This window comes from Plectropomus leopardus, chromosome 1 (genome assembly GCF_008729295.1).
Source record: "Plectropomus leopardus isolate mb chromosome 1, YSFRI_Pleo_2.0, whole genome shotgun sequence".
Lineage (NCBI taxonomy): Eukaryota > Metazoa > Chordata > Actinopteri > Perciformes > Serranidae > Plectropomus > Plectropomus leopardus.
In genome coordinates, this window is record NC_056463.1 from 23,888,601 (window position 1) to 23,906,636 (window position 18,036).

An 18,036-nucleotide genomic window follows, 5' to 3' on the forward strand; every position below is an offset into this window, starting at 1 on the left:
AAATAGCAACCTATTTGCTGTTGGCTGTATTGTATTTAATTCCCAGTGAATCATACAAAATAAAACACTTGTTATCTGCTCAAAAAGTACAAATGAAGGAAGATGGCAAGTGGATCTTGCTACCTCTGCAGTCTGACCTTGAGTACTGACGATGGTGACAGGTACATGGCTTGTTGACACGACATAACACAAGTCAATATTCAACAGATTTAGTGTGATCACAGAGTGTTTGATGTTATGCGATGCAACACTCGCTTACATTATATTGCTGTTGGAACACAGTGTGAGGCTCATCAATTCTCAGAGGAATAATTTTTACCAGTCTGATGAACAGGGTGAAGCTCAAAACTCAACTTGGTGGTAATTTATTTATTTATTTAATTATAGATTTTGGGAGCACAGTCTACTGCGTGGCCTCTTTTTGTCTCTTGCAAGATCTTTTGTCTTGTGCCTAGTGTTTATCATCTGCATGCGCATGCTTTTTTAAAGCTTTTGCAATCATTTTCACCAGACCAGGGAGATTCAGTGTCAACTTTCAAGATCTTATGTTTTGAGATTTTCCTAGTCAAAAACAAACATAACAGGACAAAACAAAATAACTACCAGGTATCAGAAACCCTTGCTGGTGCCTGTTACACTACCAACTGTCTTCATTCAACACAGTTGAGGGTAGTGTCTTAAGCCTCTCACGTGTGGTGTATCCTCTTGATGAAGATCTTTAATGTGAAAACCAGGTGAAAAAAAGGCATGTGGTGCAACTTCATGTGAGGAAACGTTTAAAAGCTCCATATGCTGACAGTGGGAGTTAGCCTTGACAATGGCTATGTTTTAGTGGACTTGGTCATTAATAATTGGGAGAAAAAAGGGAGAAATAATTCCATGCATGCGAATGTGGGTTATTTCATGTGTAAGTTGGTGAGCCTTGTTCTACTTATGCTGGCGTATAGGCCCAAAGTGCATCTCTTGTGTCTTTGAAGTGAAGCACTTCGGGCTACAAGTAAAGCCTGCCGGACAAGATGCCAGTCTCTAACAGGGGCTTACTAACAATCCATCTCTTTAATGATGAGAGGAAAGCCATAAGGTTTTTCAAGTCTTTAGCATGACTCATCCACGGATCAAAGCTCAAAACCTCGTAGCACTACTGTATTTCATCCTATCCTTCATTTCTTGGAGTTGGGGAGGCTTTGTAATTTGGCTACTAGGTTTGGATGTTAATTTATTCTGAACATTTGTGTTCTCTAACCTGAAGAAACTAAACAGTAGGCTTAATTTGAATACAGGCCTGTTCTCAGGGTCCCTTGAGGGGACGCTTTCAACTGGAGGCGCCTGCTGTAATGTTTTGAGGTTTGTTTCATTTTTTGTCAGCAGCCATTGCCAAAAAAGAAATACCAAAAGTCTAAAAGCACATGTGAACTCACCCTGATAGGTCAGTTTGAACCCCGGTCTGTTTTCTGAGTGGTCACTGTAGAAGTGGATGATCGTCAGGTGTGTCGTGCTCATCAGAGGGGGTGGGATCTGTGAGCCAGTAAACTGTCCAATAAGAGCAGAGCTGTGCTGTGGTCCAGCTCTGACCTCTAGGAAGTCATGGTTGTCTTCAGATGAGAAGTTTTGGAACTGAATATGAGCTCCTGGAATACAAACAGGTATAAATTTCTGTCAATCCCACTGTCAATCAAACTGTTTCACAGTAGTAGATGAAGAGTGTGTGTGTGTGTGTGTGTGTGTGTGTGTGTGTGTGTGTGTGTATGTGGGTGTGTGGGCAGGAGGGTGTATAATAGTTTGGTGTGGGGCATTTGTAAATTAATTTTGCATAGAACTTGTGTGCAATTACTTTAGGTAGGGCATCTGTGCAACACTTGGGTTTAGGTCATTGTGCAAAACTCTTGGGGTGTATGGATCTAGGGGTGATCCTGTATGATAATTGTATCTTAATTGTACATGTGTAATTGTGTCGCTTTTGTTCTCTTGATGTCCAAATTTCTGAATTTCCGCATTTCTCCTAAGGGAAACAATAAAGGCTAATCTAATCTAACCAAAATATAATAGCCTATATATGTATGTAATAGCAATACATGAGAATGACAGTAGATTTTTGTATCCAATAGGATCATTGATTTCATACTAAATGGGAGGCCTAAATTGTATGGTTCTGAGATTTAACATTTCAGTTCCTGCATACAACATAAAGACATGTTATATGCATAGAGACCAAGTATTTTATGTGGTACATTTTGTTATTTTCATATTTTGATAACCTGCACCAAAGATACAACTGAAATTTCATTATCTGAAACAATGACAATAAAGCTATGTTAATGTCATTTGAATATGCTATTATCATTTTTGAAAATAAAAAAACATAAATCAGCTACGTAAAAACTAGCTATAATTACACACATGTATACCAGCACACAGATAAAAAACCTGTCCCTCACAAACCATCAGTTATTGCAGTCATACATTAACACACACCATGTGTCAGCATCCAATTTAAAGTGTTTTTAGGGTTTATAAACCATGTGTTGCTGCTGCAGAGTTTGTGCTAAAAAAAAAAAAGCTCTGTGTTTTGCACTACACCAACAGATGTACTGAAAGTGACACATTCTTTTTAGGAATGCTCTTCCATCCTATAATGCTTACCATATCCAGTTGGCAGGGTGATTTGCCAGGTGCAGTCCAGGTTGCCGGGGTAGTTGCCAGGGAAACCTGGACTGAGGATGACACCACTCATTTCAGACAGCATCCCGCCGCAACGAGCTGACAACACAGACAGAGCAAACACATTGTTAAAACAGGCAACACGTAAGCAATGTACAGTAGAGATCATCACTTTATCCTCTTTGCTTCAACAGAGAGGTTACATCACTGCATAAAAGTAAAAAATATTCAGAAATACAGCAGCAATCAGCAACTATAAAAGTTTGAGTGGTACAGTGGGATTTGTGGTATTAATATTTGTACTAAGCAGCCAATATCAGGTACACCTGTACAATCTAATGCAGTTTGATAAAACATAAAAATTCTACCTTTACAAAGTTTCTAATGTTCACTTTATGATGACATTGTCAGGAATGTGTAAATCCAATTTTGTGTTTTTCACTGAGGACATAATTAAAGGTGGTATTGTATTGGACTGAATTATACTGAGAGGTGTTTCTTATTTTTTGTCTTTACTTATTTACATATACAGTGGAGAGCAAATTATTAGAAACTCCTCTGAAGTCCAGTACAACACCAGCACCATGCTACAACATAAATGAATGAACACCTCTCTGACAGAAAGAACATTATAGGCATCATAAAAAACGACTTTATGACAGGACAACTGTGTCAGATCGTAATAGATGGTACAGGTTTATCCAATGAAACGGCCACTCATGTTTTATTAAATATTTTCAAAAACCACATTATTTTGAAAATAAAAGAGACTAGTGTTTAAAATGTTGCTTGCATGTTTTGTTATTTGTCTTGTATTCTCAGCTCAGAGGTTCAAGGTTGGGTTTAATTTCAGCTGCCCAATTTTTAACCACAACCAAGAGACGTGATCACATAAGTCCAGTTTTAGCCTCTTTACACTGGCTCCCACTATGTTTTAGAATAGATTTTACGGATTTCTTCTATGGGTCCTCATGGCCTCTCTCTTTGCTATAACTCTGACCTCTTTGTATTGCATGATCCCTTTGGGATCTTTGGACAGAGGCCCGACTAATAGCTAAAAGGCCCAGAGTGTTTGCAGTCAGGGCCCGAGACTCTGGAATGATGTACCCGATGAAATCAGCCAAGTCAGTGATCTCTTCTCTTAAAACATACTTTTATCAGACAGCCTTTCTTGATTTTACATGAGTTTTAGGTTACTGTGAACTGACTGTCATTTCCTTGGTTTTTATACGCCCCACTGTTTTATCTGTTTTCTTTTAAAACATGATGCTTTTATGAATTGTCTGCTTTATTTCTTGCCTTGTTATGTGGTTTTGAAAAGTGCTTTATACATAGCAATAATAATATTAATATTAATATTAAAATAGATATTACCATTTTTATTGATTTTATTGGTTATATGATTAAAGCATTTTTTTTTTTTTTTTTTTTTTTTTTTTTTTTTTTTTTTAATAATTATTATTATTATTATTATTATTAGTGTTTATTATTATTATTGTTGTTGTTGTTGTTAAATAAAGTAATAGTATGTATGGTGAATTAGGATCATTAAAATATATTCTTTTTAAAAATACACTATCATCAGGTTAATTCATTTAGTGTTATATAAAACCAATTGTTAGGACACTGCATATTAGGTTTAAAACTTCAGATTTAGACTTTAGAAGGGCTTGGACCATGTGTACTCAATTTCTTTAAACTCTTGAGAACCAGTGGTGACAGACGTACATCTTAAATCATATGGCACCCTTTTATGGTGCACCCTTCTATTGACAGATTTGGACATGATTCGGTTGACACGGTGTCTTTGACGGAAATAGGAAACGCTGGGATTTATACATACTGAAGTGTGGTAGCGGCGGGGCTGCATTTAGTTTGACTTGACATGTCAAGGTTGGGTTTAACTGAAACTGGCTCCCCAGACCTCCTACAACCTTTCACCAAACACAAACATCAATGTAATCAATGACCCTTAACTCTACTGTAGACATTAGGAAGCCTTGGCTCTCAGCATAAGGTACAAAACTCTGTATCCAGCAGGTATACTGATCTTATTCAATAAGAATGTACTTACTTCCCCAAATCTGTTTTCAAGGTTATAACATTAAATATGGATACACCAGTTAACTCATAGTTAAGAACTTCACTTTCTCATTCAGTCATTATTAATATTTATTAAAAAAGAATTATTATGCATGTAGTATGTTTCTGTTAGTTGATGCAGTGCCATTTTACAAAGTATTCAACTACCGGATTACATCGTACTACTACTTTAGCAACTAACAAGTTTTTATATAGGAAAAATCGTGCATTTCTGATCGACCTATTTTCTGCATTCAAAGATGATGGCAATTTTAATTGACCTTGGTCTTGTAAAAAAAATAAAAGAAAATTGCTATTTGATAGTATTTTGCGCAACTAAGGAATTTCACACACTGACATGTAATCATTGGTTTTAAGGTCTGTGTATCATCTGTTCATTCATTATTCATTCCATCTCGATCACTAAAGACCAAAAAATGAGTGAGAATTTTGTTTCGTTCTGTATAAACCAAATATTGAAAAAGACGTTTGTTTTCTAGTTATCTGCTTAAAAGTAAAAAAATCAAGTAAACAAGGAAACAGTAACAAAATAACAAGTCAAATTTACGTTATTTTTTGTTTTCTTATTTCTGATGATGTCATTCTGCTGCGCCTCCGTGCTTCATGCATGCGCCATTAGAAGAGTGACGCTCATCGTTAAGGACATGATGATGAAGAAGATTTCAAAAATATTTCAGGTCATACAGTCATCAGAGCTGAGTGAACAAACTGGACGTACACCTGGCTGTGAAGTCCAACTAGAGCTCAACTGAAAGTTTTGACTGGTGCACCAGTTTGACTAAAGGCTTATGTGTGTTGTGCCTGGCTGTAACTTTTACGCACTGTATGGAGCAGAAAGTGAAACAAGTATCCATGGTAATGAAAGCAGCTGACAGGTGTCATGCCAAAAAGGGACTGCCTGCCAGAAACTGATTGCTGTCCGCGGGAGCACGCACAGCCTGTTAAAGCTGTATCGCCCAGTATTCACGTCTTCAGCTGCTCTCACGTGGATCAAATGGTCATAGCATGTAAATACACATAACTTTATGTAAGAGCATAGGCATGTCTTTGTGAAACTTTAATGTTTCTTGAAATCCAATTTTCACGTGTTTGTGATTTATAGTTTGATCAGGCATGACATTTACGCAATTATAGACAATATTGTTGTTCCCGTTGTTTGTATGTGTTTAATATGTCTAAAATCTTGTTTACATTTGGAAAGTAGTCCTTCATACTTTATGGATTATGTGTGTATGTATTATCTGCTATTATACTCATTATCCTGTATTATATTACCTGCTCTGTGCTCTGGATTATAACCACTCCAGTCATTTTTACCTGTTGAAATACCTTTGAAGAGCCAATACAACACATCAATACCTGCCAAAAAGTGATTGCAGCTTATCTTATCTTACCACTGAAAGGCTGTTTCTGCCTCAAAATGACTTGTTTTCATTCATGGTGATTATATATGACAAATTATCACTCACCCAGTCCCTTTTTACCTGTGTAAATATCGTTAAAAGACCAACACAACACATAAAATGCAATTTTCAACTTGCCAAAAAGTGATTGCAGCTGCTGTCTTGTTACGAAAATGTTGTTTCATCTGTAATCTACTGAGATTCTTCTGTCACTTCGCTGTGCAGGCCTTAAATTTCAATGTGAACCTCACCTGCAGGAGATATTTTTTTCCACCACTGGATCTATCTTTCATAACAAAAGTAAGCCAGCAGAGGAGAGACTGTGTGTGTTTGTGTACGTTACCTATGCAAAGAGGAGGTGGGTAGTTCCATCGACGCACAGTCCCAGGCATGCAGGAAATGTGAGAGTGGCCCTGAAAGTGTGAAAGAGCAAATGCAGTGGCTTACAAATATATATACAAAAATACTGTAAGAAATCTTTGTACTTTTCATGAATTAAGCATGATTGTTTAAAAAAAAAAGTGGAGAAAAGTTTGCAACCTTGGTATTTTCTAGGACAGAGAATTAGATTTTTACCTAAACTAAGAACATGTTAATAAGTGTGTCAAACTTGAATTGCCCTCTCTAGACCCAGTGTTTGGTTTGTCCATTTGGGCTACTGTAGAAACATAGCTGTGTGACATGGATGAGGACCTGCTGCATATGTATATATAAACATCTCATTCTGAGGTAAGGAAAACCCAATAGTTCTTATTTTCTGTTGATTAAAAACTAAAGAAAACATACTTATTGTATTATTTTTCATTTCTGCCAATATATCCCCCTAAATCCAACACATTGAACTTACAAGTGTGTCATACATAATACATTTGTTGATTGTTTAGTTTGTGTTCATTACCTGTAGTGTGTACCCAGGTTCACAGGTGAATGCCACCACCTCATTGACCATATATCTGTCTCCTGCTTTTATGCCATTGGCTGGGATCATTGGCTCCGGACAGGTGGTAAGACCAACAGCTATAAAAATATAACAAAACATCATGAGCTGTGGCATGACTATTATTTATTTTATCATTAACCTTTCTGTATAAACATTCCTTTTGCTGTGTTCAGACGACGAGTGACAATGCATCAGTATGGTCAGCTTCATTATCATTGTTGAAGTATCTCTCATGTGCTCATTAATGTAGTTATGTTGTCCAGGGCTTATGAGGCCAGCTCAATTTTTGTTTGTAGCATGTCAGGCCCCTTCACAGTGGCAAGTGTTGTGTGTCAGTTTGTAGCTTTATGCCACTGGCTTCCACTGAAAATGAGTTGTAGCCTGTTGCTGTGTTGCTCGTAGTGAAAACACAGTTTTAGCCTCTGGCTCAAGTGGACAGCTAACCCCACATTTCTGTCTTGACCTTAATATTCAAACTTAAAATAGCCAGAAAAAAAAGATATTGTACACTACAATGTCAGTTAAACATGCTCCTCTCTCTGTTGTCTTTGTTTTAGCACTTGCAAAAAAAAAAACCCCTTTATTATTGCTTTCTTGTCACTTCTATTTGGACTTTCTCTTGAAATGAACTCACCTCATACAAAACATAATCACAGCAGGATACAGCAGTTTACCTTATTTCTACCTAGCACTTTTTCCCATCCCACAGGATAATACTGTATCTGAGTAAATTAAAGTTTTTCATCACAGAGGAGAAAATAACAATATTTAGATTCATTCGATGAAAAAGTAATGTGGCAGATTAATTTACAAATGCTCTTGATGTTATTTTTTTCTTATACACAAGAGCCTATTTACAAACTGACAGCTAGTACAATACAAAAGCTTGTACATCGTCAGCGGTGACAGTGGCCCCTGAAATGTGCTTGGAAATATGTGAAGGTAACATAATGACTTTGGTTGTGTATTCCCAGCCCAATGAAGGTTAAACAAATCCTTAATAAGTTTGACAGCAGCCAGGCCTTCATCAAAATAGCATCAGTAGGGGTGTATCGGTGTGTTTCGTGCATGTGCTTGTGTCTGCTTGCGTGTTTCACTTGGAAACTTCCGCAGGAGACTGCCCTAGAGCGGTTACCATGGCAACACAGGGGTTGAAGAGGGATAGAGAGTGAACGACGGGGAGATAGAGGAGAAAATGTGTGTGTGTGTGTGTGTGTGTGTGTTTACTTGTGTGTCTGGTCTTGTTGGTTCATTATCTACCTTCCTACCAGCAAAACGATGTGATCCCACTGAGCTCACAAAGACACGCACGCATGCTTGCATGCACACACACACACACACACACACACACACACACACACACACACACACACACACACAAATCCAGGTGGCCCAGCCCCAGCGTATGAGTGAGTGTGTGTGCATGACTGACTGTTATATGAGTGTGTGCTTGCCGCGAGGGATGAGGGGGACTACTTTTTAGATGGAGCGTAAGTGAAAAAGCTGCATGAGACTGTAACTTGGAGACACACATGCATGCTCACACAGTGTGTTATTAGGCAGAGCATCAGCAGGCTGTCAGGACAACTGATCAATGAAACTATTCCATTTGGCTGACCAATCTCTCTCTCTCTCTCTTTCTCTCTCTCTCTCTCTCTCTCTCTCTCTCTCTCTCTCTGAGCTAGCCTGCTCCCTCTTTTCCTCGCTTATGACAGAGCAGTGATGCTCTGTAAAATGCTGACAATATCACAAACCACCCCACTAGGGCCACTAGACTACAACTAGACAGTGTCAGCACTTAAGTCTAACTGACTGGATTTACTATACTTCTGTTTTGGTTTATTTGAAGACAGACAAGGGAGAGAGATGTCTCCCTCTTCTCTTGAGAAGAGAGGCCCTTTCGTCAGCTTAAAAAGATGAGAACATCATTATCACAATCATTCACGTGTCCCCAGCAGAAGATTTTGTTCCCTCATACAAGCTAACACGTTACTTTTACACTGACAAAAAGAAACAGAACAACAGATACACAGGTGGGCTTGTTTTTCCTGTTTCTTCAGAAAACAGTTGAAAACAAAGAGTGCACTGCAATGGGTGGGGTGGGGGGGGGGGGGGGTCAATCGATACAGCATGCATTTGCATGGTAACATTATTGCAATAATGTTGGTGCCTCTGCTCTTATCACCTGCTGAACAGGTAAGTTGACCGATCTCAGCAAACCTCTGTATTTAATGAAAAAGTTAAAAGCCTACTTTGTGGCGAGCCCTCCTGTAAAGAACCTCTCAGGCAAACTTGGAGCAAATTCTGCTACAGATTATAGTGTTGGTACTCATTTTGAGATAAGCGAAACTACCATCTGAGCCCTGAAAGAGTTCTTGTGGCAGTGTAATGTTTGATAAATCTTGTGAAGGTAATCTTGGAAAAGACTTCAGTTCTCAGCATGCCGTATTTAGACTTGTTTTTTGTGATAACAGTAAATAGCTTGCTTAGTGACTGACATTATGAAATGGCATGTGATGTGTTGGTTTTGCCACATAATAGCAGGCAATGACATACACACAAAGTCAGAAGCACAAAAGAATGCATATCCTGAGATCTTTGTGCATACTGTGAAGTTGTTTAACTAACCCAGACCCAGTCTGACAAACTACAGTCAGAACAAATTTTAACCAACTCAAATATCCAGGGAGAACATCAACATGGCATGAGCATAATGCCCCACAAATAAACAAGCAGTCATAGTCAAAAAAATGTAGGCACACATCATTTTACCTGCATTTCCTAGACTCCATTTTTGTTCTGTTATGATTATGATTCAGCATGTGATCAGAGCAGATACCAAGTACGCTCGGATCCACTCAGGTATTACACATAGTGGCACGCAGACCCAAGACCAACATGACCTAATTAGACTGAATCTAATTTGAAAAAAATAAAAAAATAAAATACAGACCATCGACCCAAAAATGTGTGCACTCACCTACATGCACACGTATACACACAAAGAAATATGCGTGCAAACGCACACTAATGCTCTCACACATACTCACAAACGGGGACATGTTCATTGATCTAGAAGTGATTCTAAGCTAAAACAACTACAAAGGACTGAAAAGCACAACCATGCCCTGACAGGTGTGTATGTGTGTATATGCATGTTGTTAATATGCATGTCTATACCTTTGTCTGTCTACACATTTGTGCGTGTGTGTGTGCGAGTGCCTTTTTTGTAATTCTGTGCTCATATGACACAAGCAAAAGCACTTTTTTTTATGTATACAGGCCGGAGTCTATGTGTTTCCCTTTACGTCAATCTAGGTTTGTGTCCTGTGTGTGCACTCCAATTTGTGTCTCAGTATGTGTGTATGCTTTCGGGCGGTACCAGTTCAGGTCACTGACTCTTGTTATTTGATGTTGAAGTTTTGGTTGTAATAATTTTTGTGTGTGTGTGTGTGCGCGTGCACGCGCGTGTCTGCAGGTCAGTGTGCATTCGTAGTTTCTGGTGAGATGGCACTCAATATTCACTATGTTTTCTGTGCCTCAGCAGTGTAATATTTTAAAATCTCTCTTTCTTTCTCTCTCTATCTTTCTTTTGTTCTTTCTTTGTCTCTCTCTCTATCTATCCATCCATTCATCTGTGTTAAAAGCTATGACTTACTCTTGTATTCTAGGTGAAAACCTGCTGCCACCACACTGATGTCACTCTGAAAGTGCAGAAGTAGTTGGTTGGATGTTGAGTTGAGGAGTGCAGGGGCAGTGGTTCCTGTAAAAGACAGAGATAGGCTGCATTAGAAATCACAAATGCACATAATACATATGACATACTCAGTTTACACGCAATGCATAACACACATTACATTAAAGATAAAGTATTATAAGTAGGCTGTTCATGCTGTAGAATATGCAAGAAATACATTTCTACATCACATGACTATCAGTCAGGATGTTATCTGCCCGAGCTACAGCTGAATGAAAATTGTTTATCACAAATGTAAATGACCTCTTCAGATTTATTTAATATTTCCAGTATGATTTTAAGGGAAATGAAAATGAATTCAAAAATTTAAAAAACATATTGTTTTTACATTATTTTAGTGTTAATTAATTAAGTTGTTAATTAAGCTTTTACAGCACATTTTATGTGGGTTCCAGCTTTTCCTCTTTACTGTTCCTCAATGTCACTCACCATCATTCGCAATTGCTTTATCCACCGGTCAATTATTTGATCTGTCTACCTTGCAGTCTGTCATTGGACATTATGACGAGCTTCAATGAATTATGGAGCTGCTGAGTATGTCCAATAAGCATATGTCTTATACTCAGAATTTCTTGCTTATCTAGTATACATGGGGGCATTTCTCTGGAATGCACTACATACTCTATTTTAAATCATATTTAGTATGGAAATGCAAATTTGAATACAGCCATAAACATTTGGCAAAATATACATATATATATATATATATATAGCATATGAGTTTAAGCATGTAGGAGAACGACAGTGTCTGGTGTAAAGCGCAAATTTCCTTTTCTAAAGCCAGTGTTTGAATTGACCATTCTGGGCTACTGTAGAACAGCATGGCAGACTCTGTAGAAGAAGACCCTCTCTGTATGTAAATAGCTCCACATAAACAGCTCAGTCTATATAACCAAAACACCACAATTTTTAGTTTCAGGTGATTACAAACGAATGAAAACATAGTGATGAATATTATATTCCATTTCTGCCGATAGATGCTCCTAAATCTTACATGCTGAAATTTAAAAAACACTGTGGGGCTTTTTAGCAAGTGTTGTTCAAAGGGGAAACACCACCTAAATTAAGGACTCTGCTATGTTATTTCAATGGCCAAGTGCAGTTCAATTGCTATTTGTGAACACGAGCTACTCACTCTCAAAGCCAGAAACCAGAGAAGTAAGTCTGAAACTGCTGATGTAATCAAGCACAAAGTCTAGAGATGCTCCATAGCCAATGAATTGGAACTGATTTTCTTCTTTTTTTTTTTTTTTAACCTAAATGAGCTTTATTGTATTGTAGTGTTCTCAGTTCTGAAAAATAAAATGTGCCCATATACTTAGAACATTCCCCTAGCTCCTCTTAGTGTCATCTATAATGTTTTTATCATTTCACTGTTAATGGAGTAGTTCCCAGACTGTATACCCTATAACATCCCAAATTTGAGCTTTAGCATTTCAGTTTTTGGATTTTGGAGAGTTGTTCCTCTTTGCTAATGTTTTTGAACTGTGTCAGGCCACAGGAATAACGTATGAATTTTTAAAACGGGCACAGTTCCCCTTTAAATCTCAAGACCAGTAGGGAAATTATGTTTAGAGAGGGTGATTGACCCCTCACCCTCCATGGACAGCTAGCATTTTGGTGTCCTTATGTGAAGCAACCCTCATGTGCCCCAGTGAAGCTGCTCAGTGGCCAACATCAGATCACTGTGGTTAAATTGGGCAGCTCCCCGGTGTGCTTTCTTGAGAAGGGCACCGTCAGTTGTGTGCGTGTGCGTGTTGCCCTATGGGCGGCATGTTTCATGTGTGATAGGTGTGTGACAGGTATGTGCTTGGGGCAGGTCACAGGGGAAACTCCGCTGGGAAATTGTAAAAGGTTAGATCATTCTTTATCCCTGTCTTCTTCCTCTCCTTCCTTCTCTCGTTTTCTTCCATCCTTCACTCAGCATCATGGTGAAACTCTTCCTTTCTTCTTCTCCTCTCCCTGACTGCTTAGAAAGCAGAAGAATTCTGTCTTTTCTTGACATTTATTATTTATTTAAGATATATATCATGGTTTGGGGTATTACAACTCATCTGTCATAGATCCCCAGTGTATGCTGTATGTGTGTGTGTCTATAGTTTAGGACCTGTCATATCTAATTCTTCATAGATCTTGTGTGTGTTGGTGTGTGTGTGTGTATCTATAGTTTAGGAGCTGTCATATCTCATCCATCATAGATCTCTGGAGTGTTTGTGTGCATGGATGTCTGTGCAAGTTTGTGTGCAGGTGTGAGTGAGTGTGTGAGCATATTGTCATACCAGAAAATGACCCTAATTTAGGAGCTGTCATGTCTCCTCCATCGTATATCTCCAGAGAGTCCCAGTTGTGCTCAGTAGCAAACGTCATCACTTGGATCTAAATAGCAAACAATAAAAATAAATGAACACAACAAACTCCAAGTTCATGTATGCTGTCCTTAGTTATGTTTATTCCGAAGCGTAGACATATCCGTACCTGTATCCCAGCCCCTTCACTGACATGAATCCTCCACAGACAGTTGAGACTGTTTGGGTAGGGTTCAGGATAGCCAGGAGACAGTATTGTACCGCGACGTTCAGTCAAATTGCCACTGCAGGGAACTAGAATGGAGACATAAAATATGAATTTCTTGGCAAAGTTTATTAACTAAATAGCTAACAGATAAGACAGGTTGTTGGAGTGTTGCTCTGCATTCCCTGGGACAATATGGTGTTCAAATTACCACAACAGGGAGCCGGAGAGAGAAAATATGATAAACATTATTTATGGCATAAACTGAGGTGACAGTTGAAGCTGTTTGCAAAAGGCCTGCTCTCAGAAGAGAGATTTTATGCAGGCATACATTTAGTTTGTTAGAATTATTGTTTTTTACTATATCGGATGATTCACAGAAAAACTGATTTCTTATTTTAGAGCAGCATTTGTAAGCATTCTATGCACATTTCAGGGTTAGTTACCTATACAGGTTGGTGTTGTTGCATTCCACTGTGCAAGGGCACCTGGCACAGCCTGGCACCGAATAGCACTTGATCCTTTCAGGAGATACCCTGGGCTGCACTCGAACCGCACCACAGAGCCAGCAGAGAACTCTGAACCGATTCGCCTGCCGTACCGAGGCTCCGGCACTGAACTGCACTGACTGTCACTGGTGCGAGGCACAGCTACAATGATGATGGTAATTACATAAGATGAGAAGAGGAAAGAGGAAAAAAAAAAGAACAGAAATATAGTTATCAGCAGACACTTCAATGTTGAACTTGAAGCGACTGGAACTTATGCGACAAGTGTATGTGAGAGAAATATGAACAAACAGAGTGAGAGTTACCTTGGTAAACAAAATGAAAGCCTCGAGCTGACTGGCCACTCTTAGCATTGAACCGCAGCATGATCTGATTGGAGGTTGCCAATGGCAATGTCTCTCCTGGGAGATATTATCACACGCAGACATATAATGATTTCAAAATTAATGTCAATAATAAAACTTACTTTCTCTCCTGAAAGCACACAGAATTTATTTTTTTCACTTTTTCAAAAACATTGCAGATAATTGAGACACAGAACAACACAAATAAAGTCCCATATAAAGACACACACAGCAAAAATGAAAATCTAAGAAAGAATAAATATCTTACATCAAAGGCAATATATAAGGCAATATATCCCTGTTTTTTGTCTAACAAGATATGGGGCTGATTTATGTTGGAGCATTTTGCTTGTTTTGAGCTTTTTCTTAATACGATATTGTAACTTGTTAGTGGGGTTTTATCACTGGCTGTGAGTTACTTAATGCTTGAAATTACCAGCATTTAAAAGCAGTTTGATCAACACTGACATGTACAAAACTGCTTTGTCAAAGTCAGAATTTCTTATTTTCAGCTTATGTTAAAGTCACTGCAGTGAAATGTTTTTATGTGATTTGAGCTGTCGCAGCTACTTGATGTCATTGTCCCCTAACATTCAGACTCTGGAGTCGGCGGTTCAGTGCGTGACACATTTTGAAGAGAGAGTCTATAACAGAGTGGATAAGGCACATGGCAGAAGCAAACACCATGTGGGTAACCGCAGGATTGTTAGTTTGAAATCACTAGGGAAAGGCTGTGTTGTGGGGGACAGAAAATAGAGGACTGGCTGGATTTTACCAAAAGAGACCTCAACTATGCAGAACTTCTGAATGGTGATATTAGGGGGCTTGAGGAAAAATATTTGTTTAATATTTTCTTTGTATCAAGACATATGTACTTCTTTTTAGTGTAGCTGTGCTGGTTTTATGATATAATTTTTAAACATATAGCCTTATTTTAAGACAATTGCACTGGCATTTGCAAAATTTAAGCACATTTTGCTACATATTGAGAAAATAATTCTGAATCTTTTCTTTGTATCCAGACAAATGTACTTGCTTTTAGTTTGGCCACACTACTTTTGTTGTTATTTTGTTCTAAATATTTTTACTTGGTCTAAAATGTTTCGGCATTGGAAACTTTCCTGTTCTGTTGGAGGGTCATTTTGCTTATTTTAGATAATATTTCCCCCATTATATTACTTCACTGATTTGTTTTCGCATTGTGTATATACTCACAAATATACACAGCCTGTCTGCTCAACAGACACTCATAACCATAAATTTAACTCTACTGCTTTACATTCAGGCAAGAGTTTCTCCCTCATTTTAACTGCGAGGTGAAATGTGGTCCTCACAAGAATGAGAATGAACAAACACACACACACACTAACTCATGGGCTGATACACACACAGATTTAAATGCACACAAACACACGCAAGCAAGCAAACAAAATAATAGTGATAAATGAGAAAAACATGGTCTGGTGTGGCTGACATTTAGAACCATCATTAGCTGCATCAAGATGTGTGTGCGTATGTGTAAGTTTGGTCTGTGCATATGTGTGTTAATATGTTTGCGTGTCAGGATAATCACTCAGTTAGCTGGAACAATGCACTACAAAGCTGCTTGCCTGTGTGTGCGCTCCTGTATGCGTGCTCGTGTGATAGGGTAATGATGCGGCTAACATTATTTTGTAAAGCCTGGTGTGTTTCATTCTTTGCTGCCAGTTTTAGCCAAAAGGGGAATTTCCAACCCAAATTAACTTTAAGGAATAAGCCACCCATTCTACATTACATAAACTGGCCTCTTTCCTTTGAGCTAACTCAGATGGATGGTAGTTGGAAAGAAAGAAATTGCATAATGTGCATCTACATTTAGCCAAACAAAAACTGTCACATCCTCTAAGTTGATATTATGCTGCAATAAGCTCACTGATCCACTCAATGAGGGAAAAAGAGCACAGAAAACCCAAAGAATGTAAACTGCAGTGTAAAAATAGAAAGAAATGCTCCAGGGAACTATCATATTTCCATTTATGTTTGTGTCTTTTCTATTTTAATTGATGTTTTTCATCATCAAACTCTGTAGTTAAATATTGGAAAAAAAATTTTATTGTCAGTTGCAGTCCTCTGTTAAACATCTTTCATTTGCCCCATGATTATACAAGCATACAACTGAATAAACATTACAAAGAAAATATTTTAAAAGCCCTGATTTCTACAGAAAGACACTAAACGCCAATTCCAGTGGGATTCCCCTGCAGCATGCCCCCTGGTCATGACACACAACAGAAGAACACGCAAGTGTGAGGCAATGAGAGAACATTTTGCCAACAACTGTGTTATCAATATTTCGCGATATTTCATTCCTCTTACCATGTCATCTATATAGATTTTGCCTCATCTTTCAATCTTGATCCATGCTAAGTGTGTTGCTGTGTAGTGACTCTGTAGCTGGGATGACTCAAAGTTGGAGGATAGGGAAACCCAGGGAGGATTGTGTTAAGGAGTATCAGCGCTACTCTATATTGTATGGCCCCAGTGAGGTGCTTTCCACTGCTGATTTCTTTTTGTAAAGATAACCCATAATGGATTTTCACCAAATACATCACTGTCAAATAAATTGTGATAACGACCACTGGTGCTGTGTTCTACAGCCCCCAAGAGCTGCTTTCTTACAGACAATTTCATTATTTTTCTTTTCCAAAGGTGTTCTCAGGAGCACCAAATAAGTAAAATAGGAAAAAGTTTAAACATTCAAACTGAATGGTGGCTTTTGAAAAATCTAATGTCATGCCAAGTCACAAAAACTAAAAAAAACAATTAAGCAATTGTTTTTTTTTTTGTTTTATGGCAGCATGAATAGCATTCCCTCATCTGCATTTGACAGTAGTATCAACCAACTGGAGACTCACCTGAATGTGACCCAGCCAGGGAGCTGAGCAATCGAGCATTCTCATTGGCTCCATCAAATAGCTCCACAGAGTCATTCATCGCTGTCTGGAATACAGCAAACTGACCAAACACCACTGAAGAAGATGAACAGACAAGATGACAAAAAATATTTAAAAAATAGAGTTAAATTAGCTTTTGTGTTGGTGTTTCAACTACAAAACCATTGTATTAGGTATTGTGTGATAATTTCTGTACTTACCAAATTGTGAAGACACAGTGATGTAGTAGGAGCAGGTCTGTCTTGTAGTGTAGTTTAGAGGGTAGTTTGGAGATAATACGACTCCTTCAGATCCTCCATACTGTCCTCCACATGGAGCTATATTGAAAGGCAGAAAAAATGCAATTCTTTTTTTCCATTTAAAAGTTCTTAAATAAAAAAAGGCTTATTTATAAACCATACTTTACATACTATTTATGTGTTTTGCAAGTGCATATTTTCTAAAGAGAGCGGACAAAGCCTTTTGCAACTTCAGGCACATTCTGTGCTTAAAGACTCTCATGTCATTTGTCAAACAGACTGACCAGTCTGGGAGGGCACTCTGCCCGATTACTTTCTTTATGCATATGCATTTGGGGAAGGATTGTGAAAATGGCAGGATCATGTAAGTGCAGATATCCTGCACTTAATAATGTTCACACAATTTACAAAGGCCACATGTGGGAAGTTATTCACCTTTAAAGAGCACTTTCAGCTTTGTGCAGATGTATTAAAAGAAGGTTGCAACGGGAAGAGAGAGCATTTAATTAACCTACATGTATTCTTTAGAAATCTCAGCAGACAAAGCCTAAACACATAACTTAAAGATGTACAGGGGAGCTGCACTGAATTACTTCTACAATAAAAACAGCCATTGAAAAATAAATAGAAATCATGATA

The 18,036-nt window shown here is 38.2% G+C and overlaps 1 protein-coding gene across 1 annotated transcript in view; it reads right to left on the reverse strand.

The window, feature by feature from the left end:
• The window catches only part of LOC121944114 (CUB and sushi domain-containing protein 1-like), a 453,543-nt gene that overhangs the window by 73,490 nt on the left and 362,017 nt on the right, over positions 1 to 18,036 (reverse strand). The window contains exons 33-43 of the mRNA XM_042487796.1: positions 17,359 to 17,475; positions 17,120 to 17,233; positions 14,187 to 14,282; positions 13,819 to 14,022; positions 13,337 to 13,461; positions 13,141 to 13,237; positions 10,763 to 10,867; positions 7,063 to 7,181; positions 6,508 to 6,577; positions 2,641 to 2,757; positions 1,419 to 1,628 (exon numbers count right to left, since the gene is read on the reverse strand). Of these exons, the coding sequence (XP_042343730.1) occupies positions 1,419 to 1,628; positions 2,641 to 2,757; positions 6,508 to 6,577; positions 7,063 to 7,181; positions 10,763 to 10,867; positions 13,141 to 13,237; positions 13,337 to 13,461; positions 13,819 to 14,022; positions 14,187 to 14,282; positions 17,120 to 17,233; positions 17,359 to 17,475 (1,374 nt within the window). The remainder of the gene's footprint in view (positions 1 to 1,418; positions 1,629 to 2,640; positions 2,758 to 6,507; positions 6,578 to 7,062; positions 7,182 to 10,762; positions 10,868 to 13,140; positions 13,238 to 13,336; positions 13,462 to 13,818; positions 14,023 to 14,186; positions 14,283 to 17,119; positions 17,234 to 17,358; positions 17,476 to 18,036) is intronic.